This window comes from Pseudopodoces humilis, chromosome 16 (assembly GCF_049639895.1).
Source record: "Pseudopodoces humilis isolate 2021_Gansu_Grassland_sample_001 chromosome 16, ASM4963989v1, whole genome shotgun sequence".
In the NCBI taxonomy this organism is placed as follows: Eukaryota; Metazoa; Chordata; class Aves; order Passeriformes; family Paridae; genus Pseudopodoces; species Pseudopodoces humilis.
The window spans coordinates 3,058,273-3,078,607 of record NC_142215.1 but is presented as its reverse complement, the minus strand read 5'-3'; the positions used below and the strand labels follow the sequence as shown (position 1 = coordinate 3,078,607).

The window sequence follows — 20,335 nt, the reverse complement described above, 5'->3', positions numbered from 1 at the left end:
TCACAAATGAGTTATTAAGCAGTGAGTGAGTTGACTCTTACAAGCTGAGTTAATCATGCCACCCTCATTAGGGAGAGGTTTGTGTCTACCTTTCTTCACGTGGTCTCTGCTTTTCTCCTTCTGGAGTGGATTTTTTTTTTAGCTGCTGGTGCTTAATCGCTGTGGAACAAAAACAAAGGTACTGGGGTGAAGGAAAGAGTCCTTTTCTGTTTTGAATCTTATGGTAAAATAGAGAGTATTGAACTACATATTGGTAATAAATTGACAGTGATAGGGAGCCTGTGGAGTTCTGGGGGAAAGAGGGAATTGGGATGGGAAAGAAGGGGTGGTTGGTGGTGGTTGTGGCTATCTCGAGGGATGATGGAGCTTAGCAGAGCTGGGAATATCTTCATGGGGAAAATAGGACTGGGAAAACCACAGTGGGCTGTTGCTGAGGGTAGAGTGCTGTGTCTCAGATCTGACATGCTGGAAGGCTCCCAGCATAGCCTGCTAGTGGGATGGAGGGTGAGTTGGGCTAATAAAGGCTGAGAAGGAATCTGGTCACTGACCTGGAAATAAGCAGTAGATTCTTATGGGAGTCATGACCTGTCCGCCTCCTGCTTTTGCTTTTTCTCTTCCATCATTGCTCACCAGCAAAGAAAAGAGCCAGAGGACAGTGTTGTGCATGCAGATTGGCTGATTTGAGTGGAGGTGGTGGAACAGCAGGAAGCTTTTTATTATCTGCTGAGGAAGGAGCACACATAGATGGGGAAAATGCAGAAAAAACAGTCCAGGCTAAAGGATGAAGCCAGCAGAAATACCAACTACATACAGAGGGGATAGGTCAGATAACAAATATTACCTAGCAAGTGGTGAAATGCAGAAGTTCATCATAACCATGGAGAAACTTAGTTTTCATAAGAAATAGTGAATTTGACTTTCTTAGTGCATTTGTCTGATTTCTGATTTTATTGAAGTAAAGATTCTGTGAAGCCATCTCTACCCATCCATAAAAATGACCTGGAGTCACAAAGCAACACCAAAACAGGGAGTGTAGTTTTTAATAATCTCGGATTTTTGTGTAACAAGCCTTTTTTTCCTTTAGCGTACTTTGTAAATTTTTAATATGATGTATAGAGACAGACAATCCAACACTGGCCAAGAAATATGTTTTATTAATTTAAAATCATCACTATTAATGTTACAACAAGTTAAAATCTTGAAAGTGTCTAGTTAGCTGTCCATTGGTGATACCTTCTCAGTATTAATAGAGCAATTTCTGGTTACTCCAAATGAAGAAATAATTCACTAAAGCTCCTAGAAATGAAATAGTAAGAGAAAGTAGCCAAGCAGCTGTATTTATTTATTTTTAGTCTTGGCTTCAAGGTATCTAAATTTTAGTAAGGTCAAGCAGAATCTGGGAGGATCTAGAGAATGCCAGAGGCTCACTCCCCCTAAGCTCCTAAAGCATTTCTGTCTCTGAACAGTAATGCTCTCCTGGACATCTTCTGTATCAGTGTTATCTTAGGAAATTTGAAACAGAAGCCGCATGTAGCCACGCTTCTAAACCTTGTGGTTAGGTTTAAGCCCTAGCTGAGGGAAATAAGCTTGAAATAATAGAAGTACTCAATGAAGCCAGAAGCATTGCTTAAGCATTGCTTTCTTGGCTTCCCAAGTTACTGTGATAGAGTGACCTAAGGAAGGTGTCAAGGAAAAAGGAAAACTGTCCCACTGAGCTGTAAATTGAAACTCTGAAATATGAGTCTTCTATTTATGAATCTATATATCCTCTAGATTACAGTATTAGAAAGAATTTTATTAACAGTGGACTTTAAATAACTAGCTTAGGTGCCCAACTTTCACATGAAATAAAATAATCTCAATATCATTCAATGCTACAAATTTTCCATCTCACTGAGCTTGATTGCAGTAATTGGTACCCTTGATAAGCTCTTCAAGGTTTCTGCCATTATATTCTGCTTTATATTTAAGAACATTAGAAGTGACCAAATGCAGTTGTTCATGTTTCTACATTCTGCTCTCCCCATATTAATGGGAAGCTTGGAATGAGCAAACTGTTTGACAGGATGGAGATGAGATAGAGGACCTTGTTCTTCTGTAACTCGTTCTTAAATACAAGTGCTGGCTGGATCCCTTTCTAGCTAAAATTGACAAGTAGTTTTTACCCCTCTGAAGATTCTAAAAGGTAATCTGAGAGTCATTCCAAATTAATTTTTACCTTGCTCATGTTCCAGGAGGAGAGAGTTACTTTACAACATGGTACCAATACTGAATCTTTTAAAAAAACACAGACAGACAAAGCCCCCACAGCAGCACAATTTATTTAGGCACCATGAACTTTGGGGTGTTACTTTTACTACCACAGGGACTGAGTGGATGGAATTTGTTTGCAACTTCCTGCAGGTCCAGCCTCTGCTAAAAGCCCTTGTGAAGTACGGAAGTTTTCCAGGAGGTGGCAGCAGGACATTGATGGAATAGCAAAAGAGGTTTCAATCCTGTTAAAATAGTTTCTCTAATCCAGAGGCAGACTGTTGGCTCACTAGAAATCCATAATCTTAATGGGAATTACAGTATATTTTTCACGAGGTTTTCCTAGGGGGTTTGTTATGGAAAGGTTGGTTGTTTGTGTTGCTTGGTTGCCCAACTGTGAGGCTTTTTTTCCTATCCTTCTTAAGAAACTTCTCTTACATGATTTAGTAATTTTTTGGTTCACTTTAGTGGTCAAAAGCAATGACATTTTGGGAATAAGGAAGGTATAGAAAGGTGCTTAAAACTATAGGGAAGGGGCATCCTTATGTTGCCAGGAAATTGTTTGGTTTGGATTACAACCAGTATAAAAGTGCATATAGGTGCACATATAAAAGTTGGGCCATATCTGCTTTTGGAATTTTTTGAATTTGGAAATGGCATTGATTAAACTGCTTGTGGCAGTGACCTGCACCTCATCTGGGGGTAGAAATGATGCCTTCCATGCTTTATGTGGTATGGGAGAGAGAGCTCCAACATTATTTCTTTCAAAAATAATTTCTTTCTCTTTTTTGGTGGAGAAAGACTCTGCCTGCTGCTGTCTCCTTCCCATTATATCCATCTTCCTCCCCAATTCTGCCCTTCAGATTGTATCATCCCTCTGCCTGTTTTCATGCCTCTTACCCACTTTATTTATCACCACTCAGAAGTCAATGTATGATAGTCTGAGCAGTGTGAAGAAAGAGACCCTGGGAGCAGCATCACTTTGAAATACTATCTTTGTGTGGGTTGTGCTGATTCTTTGCTGCATTTTGGACATGATCACAGTGCAGGTTAGGAACACCTCTTCAGTCACTGGCTGCATTTTCCTGCTGGGCTGTGGGTGCTTCGTTCTTTCCTTTAGCTCAGGTTAGTGTGACTTTTCAAAGCACTGAAACTTCTGCTTTTCAAAAGAGATGAGGAAAGCTGTCACTAGCAAGGAACTTAACTTTCCTTAATATATGCCTTATTTCTATGTTTATTCCTATTCTGTGCACTAGAGGTAGATCTCAAAACTTATTTCTCTGTGTGGCCAGGCTGCATTCATTTGTATGTTGGAATTTTTTATGTTAGTTAGTTTGTTTCCTTCCTCTCCATCTTCTCTTTCCATTTAGAAATATCCTTAAAGTTGCTGGATCATTTTTGCAGCTGTATTCTCTACTCCTTCCTTCCAGTCTTTTCATTTTGGTTTAATATCTGTCTTGGTGCTATTTGGATATGAGCACAGTGGGTTGGGAAGCTCATTCCTGTTTTGTGCTTGTACCTTTGGGAGTTCGGCTGTGCTCAGTCTAGGGTAGCCTGCAATTAATGTTGTATTTTGAACTTAACTTAGAGCAGGTCTTGTGGTGAAGATGGTATCTAGCATTGTTTGGGAAAGCATTCAAATTTCCACACTGTACTTTGTACCTTTTAGTGTCCAACAGCAGCACCCATGGGTGGTGGAAGGAGAAACCTCACAGCTTTGGCTTGTTCTCTAGCTGAGAAATGGCACTTTGCCTTGGGTAATTAATTAGTCATTTGCTATACAAGTCTGGGTGTCCTGAGGAAATTAGGCAAATTGGTTGGATTATTTTAATTTTTAAATTAATAAACCAGTCTGAGTGTTTGTGCTGTGTGAAGGGGAAATAAATCTGTAATTACCTGTACTCTGCACTAACAGTTTATCTGACTCCTTTAAGAAGTGGGTTTTTATGTTCAATTTTTGTGAAACTATAAATTCAGAACAGATACATCATGTATGAAAAGAGACTTTATCAAGATAATCTAAAATAACTTATATCCTACATGCTTTGGAAATCCTGCAGACCACAGAGAAACATTTTACCTAATACAGTATTACACCCTAAAAACAATACAATGCTGCCAGACCACAAAACATCCGCAATTTGGGTCAGCAGATGTTTCTACACATGCTTCTTTTTAAGACCAAGAAGCAACACAAGGGAAAATAAAAAGTTGAACATTGAGAAAGAAATGTAATATTGTAGAGCTGGGGGAAAACTGGATGGACAGAGAGATTTGAGTAATTAGTAATTAATTCCTAAGAGTGCTAGGAAGATGTGGAAAAGTATTTGTCAAATGGAAACATATGTATGTGAAAGAAAAATATTTTTTTTTGTAACTCGTTCTTAAATACAATTTTAACTTTGTCTTAAAAATAGCATGTTCATGAAAGCAAGAATTAGCTTGAAGTACAAAAAATCCTGTCATGCTGTGCCTGGAAAGACTAGCAATTACCGTTTGAATTGTTTTTTAATATTTTTTTCAGCACCAGATTACCGTAACACCTTTTAATTATTTTTTAAATTTTATTTTAACTTCAGCTGATCCCACAGTTAAGGACTTAATTGGAGGCTTCACCGCTCTGCATTACGCAGCCATGCATGGCCGGGCGAGGATTGCACGCCTGATGCTGGAATCTGACTACAGAAGTGACATTATTAACGCCAAGAGCAACGACGGCTGGACTCCCCTGCACGTCGCTGCTCACTACGGCAGAGACTCCTTTGTCAGGCTCCTCCTGGAGTTCAAGGCTGAGGTTGATCCGCTCAGTGATAAAGGTACTACACCACTCCAGCTGGCCATTATCCGGGAGAGGTCGAGCTGTGTGAAAATCCTCCTGGACCACAATGCCAACATCGACATTCAGAATGGTTTCCTGTTACGATACGCTGTGATCAAAAGCAATCACTCGTACTGCCGAATGTTCCTCCAGAGAGGGGCCGATACAAACTTGGGGCGCTTGGAAGATGGACAGACACCCTTACACTTGTCTGCTCTTAGAGATGATGTGCTTTGTGCACAAATGTTGTATAATTACGGAGCAGACACTAACACAAGGAACTATGAAGGACAGACCCCACTGGCTGTTTCAATAAGTATTTCTGGAAGTAGCCGACCCTGTCTGGATTTCTTACAAGAAGTGACAAGTATGTATGTAAGAGAAGTTAATCACAGGACACAATGTCCTCTAAAAGCCTTCTTTGAATTTAGCCCCAGAAAAAAAATTCTTCCTCTCTGCCCCTTGATGCTATTTAAATGCACTAGAAAATTTCTGGGAAGTTGAAGGGATTGTGATACTGGGAATCTCTTACTCGGCAAAGGTGCTAATGTTAAGTGTACTTCATTTAAATTAGTTTTGTTTAAATATTTACGGGAAGCATTCATTTTAAGAGTGAACTGTAAAATCTCGTTTTATTTTTGGCCTTAGCACAAAAGATTTTTGAGTTTGGTTTTGTTGTTTGTTTAGGGGTTTTTTAGTGTCTTTTCTTTTGCTTTTTTACTGCCATGCAAATCCTCGGCAGTTGATGGCTTTTTCATCTGCACTACAACTAGGGCAGAAAAGAGCTTTGGCTGCTTTGTGTTCTTCCACATTCCCTCCTTCCCTCCCCTAAACCAGACAACAAAATGCCGCAGTTTATTCCTGCAACTTGAAGGGGTTGCATGTGCTGTGTAGCTTTGGTTTGATTTTGTTGGTGTCTTTGAAATACGAGAGATTTTAACTCATCGTGACTTCTGATATTTAGAAAAAGTATTGGGCTCCTAATATTCAGATCACTTTTGATTACCAGTTTTTGGTGTACTGGATCTACTGAAAGTTTTCCTCTCTCAACATGGAATGCTGTAATAATGTTTCATAATCATAGTGTTGCCTGAAGCATTTAGGAATTACTGATAAGCATTTAGCAGAGTTTGCCAATTCAAACATGTTAAGATGGCCTGGTAAATGATGACCCAACTAGAATGATCTCTACACTACAGAGGATGGGGTATTTCATATATCTTTTTTTTTGTCCCATACAGCTCCTTTTATTTTTTTTTTTGAATGTGGTAATTTTTTAATGAGAATTAGATGACCTATATACTCTGGAAAGAAACTGAAAGTCAGCGTGGGCTGGAAGTGAATCAGCTGAGATCTGTTGTCAGTAGCTGACACAAATAAGCATTTGGAATTTCCTTTCTTTTTCTACATGATTTGTGGTGTTGTTTTTGTTCATATCTGAAATTGAAAGAGAATTTCCGGAAAGGTGGAAGTTGATAATAAGAAATACAAGCAATTAAGTAATTTTGGTTTAATTTGCATGTCCCTTCTCATTCAAACACATTTCTTTCTGGTTTCCTTTTTTGGAAGCCTCTCACTGTATAGTTGCAGAGTCAGGGATTTCAGCAGATGATAGAATATCCAGACTTGCAGTTTTCCACTCTTTGGATGTATAAGTAAGCATGAAAGCTTAGGCTGCTCCCGTGTTTCCTCAGTGTCTGAAGACCAGTGGAAACAGCTGCTGTAACTTTCAGCTTGCAGATTTCATACCTTAAGGATTGTTAAGTGAGAAGTAAATTCTGCTACAAAAAAAAAATAGCTTTAATTTGTGGCCAATGTAACAGAGTTGGAACTATCCCAGTTTTGTGCTGTTGGAGGGAGAACTGGGAAAGCAGTGCTGACAAAAACACTTCAGCTCTGTGCTTCTGAGCAAAATAGTTATCAATGTTTACAAACCACTGTAAACAAACTCTGCTGCCCTTTTTATAAATATCCAAACACTGTCTTCCCTGCTTTTCATGAATAATTACTTTAATAAGATGCTGTAAGAAATGAGATGGCTAAAGAGCAAGCTGGCATTTTGGTAGTGGAGTTCCCAGTTAAATCTGACTGTACAGGGAATTGTTGAGATCTCATGCTGTAGCACTTTGGGGAAGAATCTTGTTTATGAGTCTACTGTAATATGTATTTCCTAGAAAAAAAAACACCTTACAAAATTTTTGGACAATTCTTCTATTGGAATTCTTCCTGAAACTTTTCTGAGGTAGGCAACAGTGCCTTGTTTGTGGGGCTTAATGGGAATTTCAGTTTATTTGAATCTTATACTAAGTGCTTTATGTAGAAATCCATAGCTGTAAGTTTTTTATCTGCATCTGAAGTTTTGAAGAGTATATTTGATAGTAAAACAGGAAATAGTTTTTTATTTTTACAGTAGAGTAACATTTTTAAGACTAAAGATTAATAGATTTAAATTATCAAAGTTAACAAACCGATCTGCATCTTCAAGTGAAAGCAGTTGCATGCTGCATATAAATGGGGTACTATTTAGTAATCTAGGTTTAAGATGTGAATAGCTATTTTTTTTTAAACTTGGAAAACGTATTTGTACAGTTTCAGTTTCTCAGAAAACATCATTTGTGAATTTCTTTTTGTTTTGGTAGGTATTGTAATCGGTAATAATGGCAGCCTTTAGCCCAGGTCCCCGGTTGGGAGTAACAGGCAAGAAACCAAGCTCTCAGAAATACTCAGTATTGGCCCTGAGAGTCTGCAAGAAGATATTGGATTTTGGGGTTTGACCCTGAAGGTCTGATATTCTTCCTGGTTACAGGTAGAGATTCCTTTGCTCCTAGAATAATTCCAAGAGGAAGTTATTCTATAGTTGTGTTTCAGTATTTAAGCACAGAGCTGGAAGTTAGGAACAGCAGAGTTTTTGACCATGAGTCTGCTGTTGACTTGGTGTTCAGGCTTGTGTGTTTTTCTTTTTCCCCTCTCTCTTTTTTACAATACAAAAATAAGCAAAGTCTCTCTGGGAAAAAAAAAATTGGAGATGAAAACTACTCAATGACTTTTTAATCACCTTCCTTCTCCTTATCTGTATTACACTTTCCTGTTTCAGAAAACATTTAGTGGCAGCCACCATAATACCTAAGATCATTTGATAAAGATTTGTTTTAGAGCAGTGTAAATGTTTCAACTTTCACCTGGTCTGAACCTGCCTCTTCAGGAGTGTTAATATGTTAAGCTTGGAATGCACTAATGCAAATTAAAATAGAGGTGAGTGTATATGATATATATATATATATATATATATATATATATAAAAAGATAGACATACATAGAGACTTTTATTGGTAGTGTATATATTTATAAAATTAGTGTGCAATCACAGCTCTGGATGAAATTGTTTTGAAGTTGAAATTGAGGTTTGAGAATATTAAAACTTATAAAATGAATGTGGGAGGTAGAAAAAATGCAAGTGTTAGAAAAATACATAAGGGCGTAAATAGACTTCAAGATACTAGAAATTTCAGTCAGAATCTCTAAGGAAGGGAATTTTAAAAAAGCCTAGAAACTTCCCCCTCCCAATGCCCTCCTTTAACTGAATCTGTGTTCAGCTCAGGAGCAGGAGAGGCTGTGAGGAGCTGCTGGTCTGTGTCGAGGCAGAGAGCTCAGGAAATGATCTGGCCAGAGCAGTGTGATGTGGCTGGTGTGGCAACAGGTATCAAAGAACTCACTTCATTTCTGGAACAACATCTAAATCTCACCCAGTGAATTTAACTACAAGTGTTTCGGCTGCATTCCTTTTTCTAATTTTTCAAAGGGCAGATCTTTGGCTTTGACTAGAGAGTGTAATTTTGTGTTTAAATTTATATAGCACTGTAAATGTGCAGAATAAGTGAGACAGAAGTTCTGTTAAGGAAATTCTTATATATCTTTTGTTTCTATACCTTGCCTAAATGGAGATAACTTTTCACTAGAATTGTTTTTTTAACTGGAAGAAGATTTTAAAAAGTTTCTCTCTGCGTAGTTTTCACTTTTATGAATACAGGAGTGTCGTAGTGAATTAAGTAGATTTCTACATATTTTATTTCATAGATAATTGCGAAGGAAATGGTATTTTCATGTTTGCAATAACACAGATCTTTACTGGAATCTCAGGCTTTACTTGTTTCCTTGGGTGCTGCTGGAAATCTTGCAGTGATGATTGAAGTCTGCTTTGTCACTCAGTTACACAGGGAACTAGGATAAGGGATTATTTTATAATTTTCTACTCTACAGTCGAAGTAGTTGAATCATACAGTGTAGCTATATACAGTTATTTACTCTGAAAGAATATTTTAAGAGGCCTTTGTAAAAAAAAAATAATTCAAGACTGTTTTTATACGTGGCATTTAAGGTACAGCCGTGCTCTAATCCCATTTGTACACCTGTGCTGTACTCTGCAAAAATAATTTTAAAACAGCATAACAATGCATCTTAAGCCTGTCTTGATGTTCAGAATACTTTACTTACTGTCTCCTAAAAATAGATAAACATTATGGTGTTGACATTCTCAGCTGAATTTCCATAGCAATTTCAGTGAATTTACAGAGATGGCACAAAAATTTTTTTAAAAATACCTTTGTGAGCATATCAAATCCTAATTTCATTGCTAAAAACACCTGTTAAGTGTAACATTGAGCCTTACTGACATTCTGCTTTTTAATATAGGACTTTTCAGTCCAAAATAGCACATAATTTCTGTGCCAGATAGACTGAAATTTAATAGGCATCTAAAACTCATTGTGGGGAATTATTTTTCAGAGACCAATGAAAACATATGTCAGGCTCAGACATTCTAGCAGAGGCATACTGAACACAAAATTAAATTAGAACTTTTAAAATAACTTGTATGATATCCAGTTAGAAAGAATCAAAGCTCTCCATGTCCTGTCGAGCTGGAGGAATTTTTTCACGCTCTTAATGAACTCTGTGTAATTTTACACTCATCCCTGATATTAATATTTTAGACCTATAGGTCTTTGATACTTCCTTTTTCTAATGTTTTGAATGCTGGAAAAGCAGATATCCTCTCCAATTATTCAGCTGTTGTTTTTTACAGAGTACAAGCCAGAGCATTTCCTAAACTTCAGACATACTGCACTGAGCAGCCGAGTTCCCGTTCGGCTCAGCCTCAGTCATTTCCTAGGTGATCCCAACCTTTCCCTATGATCCTGTTTTTGTGCATCCTTCCCAGTGTGTTTTGTGGCTGGTGGGTGTGTTTACAGTTGATAAGTTCAATTATCTTTCCCCCCCTCCCTCAAAAAAGCCAACAAATTCAGAACTCAGTTTAATTGCTGGCAGTAGCTGCATTCCTTCACTGCTGTGAAATAAAGGATGGATTTAAGGGTTTGCTGCAGAAAGAAATACTTTTCCTGATATTCTAGAGGAACTGCGCTGTTGCCAGCATACATCAGCCTGGTTTCAACATATTCTGTAAAATGTTTCTGAAGATTTTTATTTTTAAGTTCCCTTTGTAGCTAAAAAGAAATTACCAAATGGTTTCTTGCTACTGTTTTCAGCCTTTCAGAATTCCCAGGAGGGGCAGAGGCTCAGTCTGAGAAATACCACTCTAAGGGTTTTTAGAGAGATGCATTAATATTGTAGAGAAAACTGTGGGCGGCTTCTGAAATATGTCACTGATGTTATTTTTCATTTTTTAATTTCTTCAGAAACAGCTTATCCACTTCAAACCAGTAACATTGCTTGTTTGCTTTAAAATACTTTTCTTTTAGTAGTTAGAACAATACATCAGAGGGGATCTTCTTGCAGCCTACAATTTATTAATTTCAGTTATTCACAAGTTTTCTCTTGGGTAACAGAAAGGTCAATTCATGATTTTTGCATTGTATTTTTATATGCATTTTTTTTGCTCTGAATCCGCAGTGGAGGAAGTGGGTAGGGATTTCCCTTTTCCAGCTTTACAGTACTGGATGAAAGTCCCCAAAGAACAGTGTTGTCAGAGGCATCACAAATATGCCTTAATGGTCCTTAAATACAGACTTACTGGGTGAATTAGTGGTTTATTTCTTGGGAAACATTGTCTGCAGAGGGAAGGCACAGGTATAAATGCAGAGCAGTTTTAACAGTGACACAGTTCTTTGGCCAGGCAGTAAATCCTAAATGGAAATTTTGTCTGCCTCTGGGATAGAACAGCAAACTCTTAGATATCATACCAGAAAAATCTTGAAACTGCAAAAAGAAAAGGAATGGAGTTTTGAGTGGAAATTCAGATAAATTGCAATAATTTCTTGCTGTTAAAACATGTTTTTTTCCCTTTCCTCTTCAGCAAAGGTTGATTCTTTTAAAAATAATTTAAAAGTCTCATTTCATTATTTAAGTAAAATTAATTATTTAAGTGGGGGAAAGCTCAAAACTTACTTTGTTAGCAGCTGAAGAACTGATTTAGGAAAATGCATTAATTTTATACATACTGAAGTCTGCTGCATCTAGATTAAAAAAAATCTAAAAGCAATTCCTCTCAATTCTTTAAGCTCATGGTTTACATTTCTTTTGTTTGGAAGAAGCTTTTCTGACAGGTTTGGGACACTGTACACAAGAATTGCATTGGTAGAGATTTCTGCTTTCCCTTCCAGCACAGAGCACAAGCTCTGGAAGGCAAAAGATGAACTATTCCTCTTTTTCCTGTATTAAGAAGTATTAATTAATACTTCTTATTTATTTGATGACTGCTTTAAAGCTTTAAAAAGAAATTGACTGCAGTATGTAATAATTCGGTGAACACACGAGCAAATCCAGAATAACAGCAACAAGGTGCCCCTTCAGGGATGTGCTGGATGTTTTTAAGGTGATCAGTAGTTTTATGTGGCTGTTTTGCATGATAGTGGTAATTAGGCCAATTGTACCTTTCATGTTTGTGGGTTTTTTTGTTTCTTTCTCTTTTAATTCTCTTCCTTTCCAGCTTATTTACCTAAATAACTTCCCAAACTTGTGATGCAGGATATAGCCAAAGTTGCTACTTCCTAATCGTTTTTAAAGAGAACTTTATTCATCATTTAACTTGTCTTTGCCAAGTTACTAATAACATTTTTCATTTGCCAAACTAAGGTTCACTGACATCGGTCCGTAATCCTTTATTTTTTTTCTTTTTCATTCAGATGCAACCAAGAATGAGTAAGTGTTCCAGACACCGTTTCTAATAAATCACAAATGCATTAATAACCCTGGAATTTGCAAGGCGTGACCTAAGACACCAGCAGCCACTAGATGTAGCAACTGGTGCTTAACACTGGAAATGTCCATTGTTAACACATTCCCAGGAAATATTTTTTAGGCTTATCAGGGGAAAATGTCATACATTTGATAATCGGGTCTTTTTGAATTAACTGATGACCAATTTCTTCTGGGTATTTTAAGTTGTCTGTTCCTTTATGTTCTCGAAAACCACATAGGATGTTAATTAAAAGGCATTTATTTCTGAAACCAGAAATCAGTGTCTCATAGCTGATTTATTGTGTACTCTACTACAGAAAATACACAAACACCTCTAGTCCTTTATCTTTGCTAATGCTGCTGTTTGCAGTGAACTTTTGAAACAGTGAATCCTTTCTGAACCCTGTTTGAAAGCATCAGAACTATTTCTTTATCATCAGTAAGATTGCTTGCTTTCTTACCAAAATAACTTTCCTTTCCCTGAAATTTGAACATTCTGCTGTTGTCCGGGTTGCCTAAATTCTTTTCCTTCAGGTAGAAAAAAAAAAAAAATGCCAGGAAGAAACCACTGGTGGACAAAGTAACCATTGGTTTGTGTTCTAAGTCATGGATGAAAGATTTAACTAAAAATAAATTGACATTTAGGTGGTGATAAGTATAATAAAAGTATTTCCAACTTACATAAAGGAAACTCAAATTTTCATGTTTTTCTGATTTCAAACCTAGTTTCTTTAAAAGCAGACTGAGACTATTTTCATGTATTACTTCTGCTGGCTTGCCCTGGATAATTTTAGTGCTTAAGATAAATCCTAGTGTCTAAAAATCCCTACCTGTCTGTCAGCCCATTTCTATAGATACCAACAGAAGCACCTACATTGTTCAGGGTGCTGAGTATTTTGAATTTGACAGTCATCAGGTCTCATAACCAAGTCTTGGCTTGGAGGAAAAAAGAAATAAAGAAAAAGAGGCTTACGCAGTTAAGTCGATGATCAAAATATTGATTAGCACAGCTTTGATGTGTTACTGGAATAACTCCAGAAAAGCTGTAGCAGAATGAGGAAAAAGCACAAAGGCAGGCAGTTTGTTCAGAGGTTTGGAGTGGTTCCCATGTTGGGGGTTATTAACTGGAGATTTCAGCTTTGGGAAGAGGTACCAAGCTTGAGTGGAGGGTGGAGGTTTATATAAAGGTATGTAAAATCATGACTGGCGTGGGAACAATTATTCATAATTTTCCTTGTAACTCAAAGAATGGCAGGCATGCAACAAAGCCATCAGGAAGCAGATCTAAAATAAATAAAATTACTTTGTAGTTTTCCAGCCAACGCCTAATTATATTGTGAAATTTGTTGCCACAGGATGTTTTGGATACTGAAAGTATGAATGGGTTCAAAAAACACTAGACAGATTTACAAAGGGCAAGCTATTCACAACTATTAAAGACATAGATCTGTGTGCAATCTCTGGGCTAGGAAAGCCCAAAGGCAGCAGTGCTGAAAGCTAGAAGGGTTTATTGGGGCAGGATTTCTCAATGTCTGTTGTTCTCGTTTTCTTTCTTCCTTGGGATCCATTGCTGGGTGCATTCAGATATGACTTGATTAAATTTTCTGAGATCATTTTGGATGGAGGGGCCAAACCCCAACTGTTACTTAAGGTGTTTGATTTTGAGTAGTTTCCTGGTAGGAATGAGCTTGAAAGAGAATTGATTATTTTGGAAAGTCCTTGCCAGGAATGCTGAAGTTTGTGTGGTATCAGTAAAACTTTTCCTCTGTGGACAGTGGTTAATTCACATTTTCATCCCTTTCTGTTTGATGAGGGTTTGGCTGCATCCAAAGCCTGAAGGCTTTATCTTTTCGTTAGAAGGGAAAGAAAACCACAATCTTTAACTCTGCTACACAATCCTGGAATAACTTTTATAAATCCTCACTTTCTAAGGAAACTTCCTAGTCCTGTTACAGCTGAACTTAGAAGTTTCTGTCTCATTGTTTGAAAGAAAAGCAAGACTGAGGGGTTTTTCCCCCCAGGATAGAAAAAAACTCCACAAAAAGTTAAATGGAGGAGTTCTGCTGTACTGTAATGCATAAGCATATGTTGCCACCTGGTGGGAATCCTCACATGGATGAAATCACTTTGCATTGGCATCATGTAAAAATGTATTTAGGATTCATCCCTTGATTTCATTGAGTTCATTAAAAAGGTATTAACTTGTAATTCTTTTGTAATTTTTCCCTTCCCTTTTCCTCTTAGGAAATAGCAAACCCCTGTCATTTTACAGAGTAAATGATGTCTTTAAATACATTTAAAATGTGATCATTTTATTTTTATGTGTTCCTTTTGTCTTTTCAGGACAGCCCAGAAACTTGCAAGATCTATGCCGAATTAAAATCCGTCAGTGTATAGGCCTTCAAAACCTCAAACTACTTGATGAACTACCCATTGCCAAGGTCATGAAAGACTACTTAAAACACAAATTTGATGATATCTGATATCCATGAAGAGAGGAACTCTGAGCAAGTTTAGTTCTATTCCAGTTACTGAAGAGGCTTGTTGCCTTGCATTAAGTATATCCTATGCAAATTCTGATTTTTCTGTGAAGTCAGAAGGCAGGTATACACTTCCTTGGGTTTTTTATACCACACGCTAGAAGGTCTTAATTTTTGGTTTCTTGGTCCAAGTTTACAAGGTCCAAGCTTTCTATACAATATTGCATTTTAAAAACTGCTGTTGGTTTTCTGTTTGTTTTCACATTATGTGTGCAGACTTGCCATGGAGATGGAAGGCAGCCCCTCGAGGGAAGTGGTTGGTTTGAGTTGGCATGCTGAGCAATGATGCAAGAACATAAAAGTTTGGAAATCAAGGCACCAGTCCTGCAAAAGGATACAGATATACCTCCAGAGCCCTGTTTGTTAGGACCCCTGTCTCTGCCAGGTGTTTGTTTTTGCAGGACAGAAGGAAGAGTGGATAATCGACCTTTCCTCGGGTACTGTATGAATTTGGAAATTGAGGAAAAAAATGCAGTTACCCTGTTCAATTTGAGGGTCTATACATTGTTTTTTTTGTACTTTCCTTTTCCTAATTACTGTAGTTGGGATGCCCAGAAAATCCAGGCCCTCTTTCCCAACGTTCTCTGTTGAATGGGCTGTTTGTAAGTCTGTTTTTACCAGTGACAGTACACTACAGAGAGGCGTAGCCTCTGTATTTTTTACATTAAGAGGAAACAAATTTAGATTTTTTGAAGCCAGTGTATTCTGTTGCTCATACAGTGCCTCCTGTGCAATAATCTCTCTGATGTATTTTCCCTTGATGTGTGATTCTCCCCACTGTTCCTCATTTAGGCTCAGTGCATTATTTGTGAGAGCAGGAGCTGCTGCGTCACTGTAGTGTTGATGTGATATTACAGAAATGATGCAGCAGTTGCTGTTCATTATTACTCCCTGAATTTCATGAATGTATAACCTGCTTTATTTCACTTTCAGTTGGATTTTATCTACGGGTTCTCAGCCAAATTGTGTCCACTTAAAAAAAAACTAAGTAAATTGGCCAAACTCTTTTGTTTTAAAAGCAGTGCAGGGGTTGTTTTGATTGCTCTGAAATTCAGTTTGTTTCAGGTTAGAGAGTGGGAAGTGCACATAAGTTATTAACTAAGAAGAAAAGCCCCACTGACATGGAAAGTTCTATTTTTACCATTAATCTGAAAGCAGAAACTGAGAGGAGTGCTGAAATCTGGCTACTGAATGTGTCTTTCAAACCAGGTATTAAAAGATCTGTTGCAGAGTTTTGCTTCTGATCATAGGAAAAAATTAATTTCTTGATCAAAAGATTGGGCCAAAATGTGCAGTTGTTTCCCTCTCTTTATTTTCAAGACATTACAGCCTCAGCATAAGGTTCTTGCCAGTGTTCTCTACTTTTATTTTGGCATCTGCCTGACTCCAAAAGAGCCCCTCTGATAGTAGGAGTGCTTTTGTACCAATTGCACCAACCGAAGTGGGAGATGAAAGGAATGATGATGGCTTTTAAGTTTCACACTGTCACTTTCAAAACACTTAGTATTAAAAATAGGAAAAGCAAGGTAAGGCAGGTAAACTCATAATATTTAACTCTGCTAGTTCCTTTTAATATTTGATAAGCCTGGACTGCAGCTCCTTGAGAATGAACTTTATCGCTGCTAATGGATGCACCGGAACCATGGCAGGCAAGGAGGATTATCTATCCCTATTGTGTCTGGCATTGCATCAGGTTTCCAAACAATAAGGGATTTTGGAGATTCATGGCTCAGAGGGTTGGGAATGGGGTGTTGAACCTTTTTATCTCCAGCTTGTACCGGTTCAAGTCCAGCTGCTGGAGCAGTGACCAAAAGTTCACAACTCAGCAATGTGAGCGAGCAAGTCCAGCCTGTACAACTGTCCAAGTACAACCCTGCACTGGGTTGTAGAGCTTGTAGTGCTTCCTCCTGGTTGTATCTGTGGAGTAGGGACAAGCTGTGGGGTGTGAGCAGGAGCTCGAGTCTCTTGGCCCCTGTGGAGGGAAGATCAGCCATTCCAATCTGTGAGCTCTCCAGTGTTGAGACAAGGCAGACTGGCAAGTTTTAACATAAATCTTCCGTTTTCTGACATGGAATCAGGATCTCAAAGCTGTTTTTCTTTATAAAAAAACAAAACAAAATTAGTATTGTTCACTACACTTGTCAGTTGGTCTAAACCAATGTCCTTCCCCACTGAATTTTTACAGTAATATTTTCTAAGGTAATCTAGAGTATATTTTAGTTGCAATCTATATTAAGACAAATTATTTGTTCTGTCTGTTGCTGTGACTGAAGAGAATTATGAAAGACTTTGTTGGTAACAAGAATGCTATTTAATGAAGAAATGTGTAATTCCATTATTTATTGTTTGAGGTTTGTTTTTTGGTTTTTCTTTTAAGTAACTGACATCTAAAAGGGAACACACATATGTTTCAGGCCAGTAAAAAGCCTTTCTTAAATTAATTTTCATCCTTTCCTCTCCCCAGGGTGGAGGGAAGCCCTCACCCTTTTATTGCAATGCTAAGCCATCTCTTGTAGCTGGTTTCTCACCTTAATTCAATTAATATCAATTATTCATTGATAATCCTACCCAAATTTCAGTAAGGGGGAATTTGGCCTTTCTTTTATTATTTTCAATATTGTGCACAAATACTTTGAAGTACAAACTGACCTTTGTTTTTCATTTGGACTAGAATGTGGAAGGAGAAGTGCATAATAGAGACTTGTGATGTAGCCTCGTTTCGTTACCTTAAAATTCACGGTTGAACACTTTTAATAAACCTTAAAAAATTGGCAAACACACCAAAGAATCAATATGAGTAAAAGACTCTGATCATTAACAAACTGCAAACCTCATCCTTTAAAACAAAGCAGAAAGTTTTTGTAAATATTTATGTTTATAAATGTACAGCAGAGTAAGAGTGTTTTTTAGATTATTTAATTACCATATTTCTAAACTATTTACATTATAGACAATACTTGTTAGTTTGAAAAGCTCAAGTGGGTTTTTTGTTTTGGGTTTGTTTTCTTTTTTTTTTTTTTTTTCTTTTTTTTAAATTCACTATCACTCATGCTTGGAATAACTCTGGCTTCCTTGGAATAGCGTGAAAAATTCGGTTTTCTGGCTGTGGTTGGCAATCATAGGAGAACACATCTGGACAAACTCTTCAGAGAAATATCCAGAGGCAAAAGAAAAGATGTGGCATCTTTACCAGGATGGGCTGGTTTGGAGGAAAAAACCTGCCCACAAGTGCAGCTTCCATGCAATGCTGTGGTACCAATACCATCATGTATTTTGTTCTTCCTTTGCAATGTAAGTTTTTGCGTTGGGTCAATTTGAATTTAAAAAAAGAAAAAAAAAAAAAGCTAAACCTGGTTAAAACCTATTTTTGGTTTATGTTCTGTTTATTTCTAATGTAATGTTTTAATAACATAATACCACTTTACACATCTTCTCTCAATGTTTGTCTGTCTCTTATACTCCTGTTCCTTCTCTGGGGTACATGATTCTGTAATGCATTTGGGACTCAAAATGCCCCCACACATGGGAGTTCAGATGTCTCATGAGTTATAATGTGATTTTTTTTACCAGTAAATGTGGACAAAACCCTCATAGAATAGTTTGGGGTGGAAGGGGCCTTAAAGCTCATCTAGTCCCACCTCCTGCCATGGGCAGGGACAACTTCCATTCTCCCAGGGTGCTCCAAGCCCCATCCAACCTGGCCTCAGATACTTCCAGGGATCCAGGGGCACCCTGTGCCAGGGCCTCCCAACCCTCACAGGGAAACAAAACTCACTCTAGAGCTGGGCTTTGGAAGGGGGAACAAACTGGTCCCAAACTGTGAGTGGTTAGGTTTTCCCTGCTCAGATTCCACCACAGCCACTTCAGGGTTTTCTGACAGGTTCACCTTTCCTCCTCAAGCTCATGCCCTGACTAAGATACAAAAATAACCAACAGAGGCTGCATTTTATGGTCTATTTACTACTAATAAAAAAGGGGGATGCATATGAATATTCCTGACACACAAATGGAAACTGGAACGTTTGTTTTCAGTCATGAATAAAATATACAACCAAAAGTTGCAGCAAGGTTTTGAACTCTGCAAATTTGGAGAGGAAGGAGACTAGATTTCAAGACATTACTGCTAAAGGGTAGTAGGGAAAAAATGCTGTTTCCATTGCTGAGTAGCAATCTGCACAAACATCACTGGGAGAACATTCACTGTTCAACCAGCAGTTATGTTTAGAGCTGCTGCTGCTGGTTTCTAACACACTGGCCAGGCATTGGCTGGACTTTACTGAATGCTGTGCTAAAGACTTTGTTCCTGTTTATGTATCATATTTCCTGTTTGAGTGTTCACTTGTGAAGTTTAAAACAATTAATGGCTAATGTTACTACTTGGAAAAACCTGATTTACAAGCTGTTGACGAATGATGTGTTTAGAATATACAGTCTTTATGTATATTGGTAGAAGTGGGTGATAGAGAAATGTACTTATTTCATATGGCAAAACTTGGGATTTTTTTTCCCCTTAATGAATAGCAAAAAATTAGAACCTTTGAAAGAAAAACTATCAGAGCAAAGAACAGGCTCTGCTTGTCTTTTCCCAGACAGGCTGGAGTGAGGCATTTAAATTCTCTTTGCTCAAGTCTCTCCCCTCTGCTTTGGTTGGGGCTACCACTACCTCAGAGGTTTTATCCTGTTCTTGGAAATTGGAATAGGCTAAAGTTTGCTTTTTCCTTTGTCACTGGCACACTGAGTCTCTGCTGTAGGATTCTACTCCTTGACTTACTAGCCAAAGTAAAGCTCAGCATGTGATTTAATCCCAGGGCAGTAAGAAACAAAGCAGGTATATTCACTGCTTTATGAAACCATGCTACCAGGAGTTCTTCAGCCAGTGCATTCCCCAGGGAGCCACAACATGCAGCTGGAACAGCAAAAAGCTGGAATTGAAAGCTATGCTGACTTTCATTGGGAAGTCTTCAGCTGTCTAGTGAAGAAGTCAGAGCTCCAGCTGTTTCCTCCACATCTGGGCTCTCTAGTGCTGCTAGCTGCTGTTTGTGAGGTCCCAGGTAAGTTCTGAATGTTGTCATGTTTGCAAGAAGGATATTTGACCATCTGCAGAGGTGCTTGTAAAGGGTCTGGAAGCATTTCTCAGCCTTCTTCAGACTTGCAGGTTTCTCATGTGGTAGAGTTGGTGTACGCTTAAAACAAGTGGGTCTGAGAGTGGTGGGTGCTACAGGGTCTGTATTTCCCTCACTCTTGATTTGATCTGTTGCAATGTTTTTACAGACCCCTCAGCATCCATTAAATAGTCATAAAAGGAGTGAGAAAGGTAAATAAAAAGAAGCTTATAAGGCAGTGTGTTGTACAAGAGTAAATACTTTAAGGAGAAAATGTAGGTCTGTAAGTAACTGATCTACAGCAGAACCATCTATTCTTTCTTAAAGACCACAACATTGGCCATAACTCTTCTATTCTGACTTGCAAAAACAGAGTTTATTTGTGGTCTTTATAGACTCCAAATAGATCATCTCCTGTTCTGTCACGAGTAATG

The 20,335-nt window shown here is 37.9% G+C and overlaps 1 protein-coding gene across 3 annotated transcripts in view; it reads left to right on the top strand.

Moving 5' to 3' along the window:
• The window catches only part of ASB7 (ankyrin repeat and SOCS box containing 7), a 28,846-nt gene extending 10,614 nt beyond the window's left edge, over positions 1–18,232 (top strand). Inside the window, exons 4-6 of one of the 3 annotated variants that reach the window (XR_001331399.2) lie at positions 4,830–5,435; positions 14,603–16,008; positions 17,881–18,232. Coding sequence is in view for 1 of the 3 variants with exons in the window: in XM_014251360.2 (XP_014106835.1) it covers positions 4,830–5,435; positions 14,603–14,742 (746 nt within the window). In the remaining 2 variants the exon portion in view is untranslated. Of the gene's footprint in view, positions 1–4,829; positions 5,436–7,707; positions 7,875–14,602 lie in introns of all 3 variants that reach the window. The other 2 variants (XR_015773978.1, XM_014251360.2) reach the window with 2 other exon arrangements.
• The last annotated feature ends 2,103 nt before the right edge of the window (positions 18,233–20,335 follow it).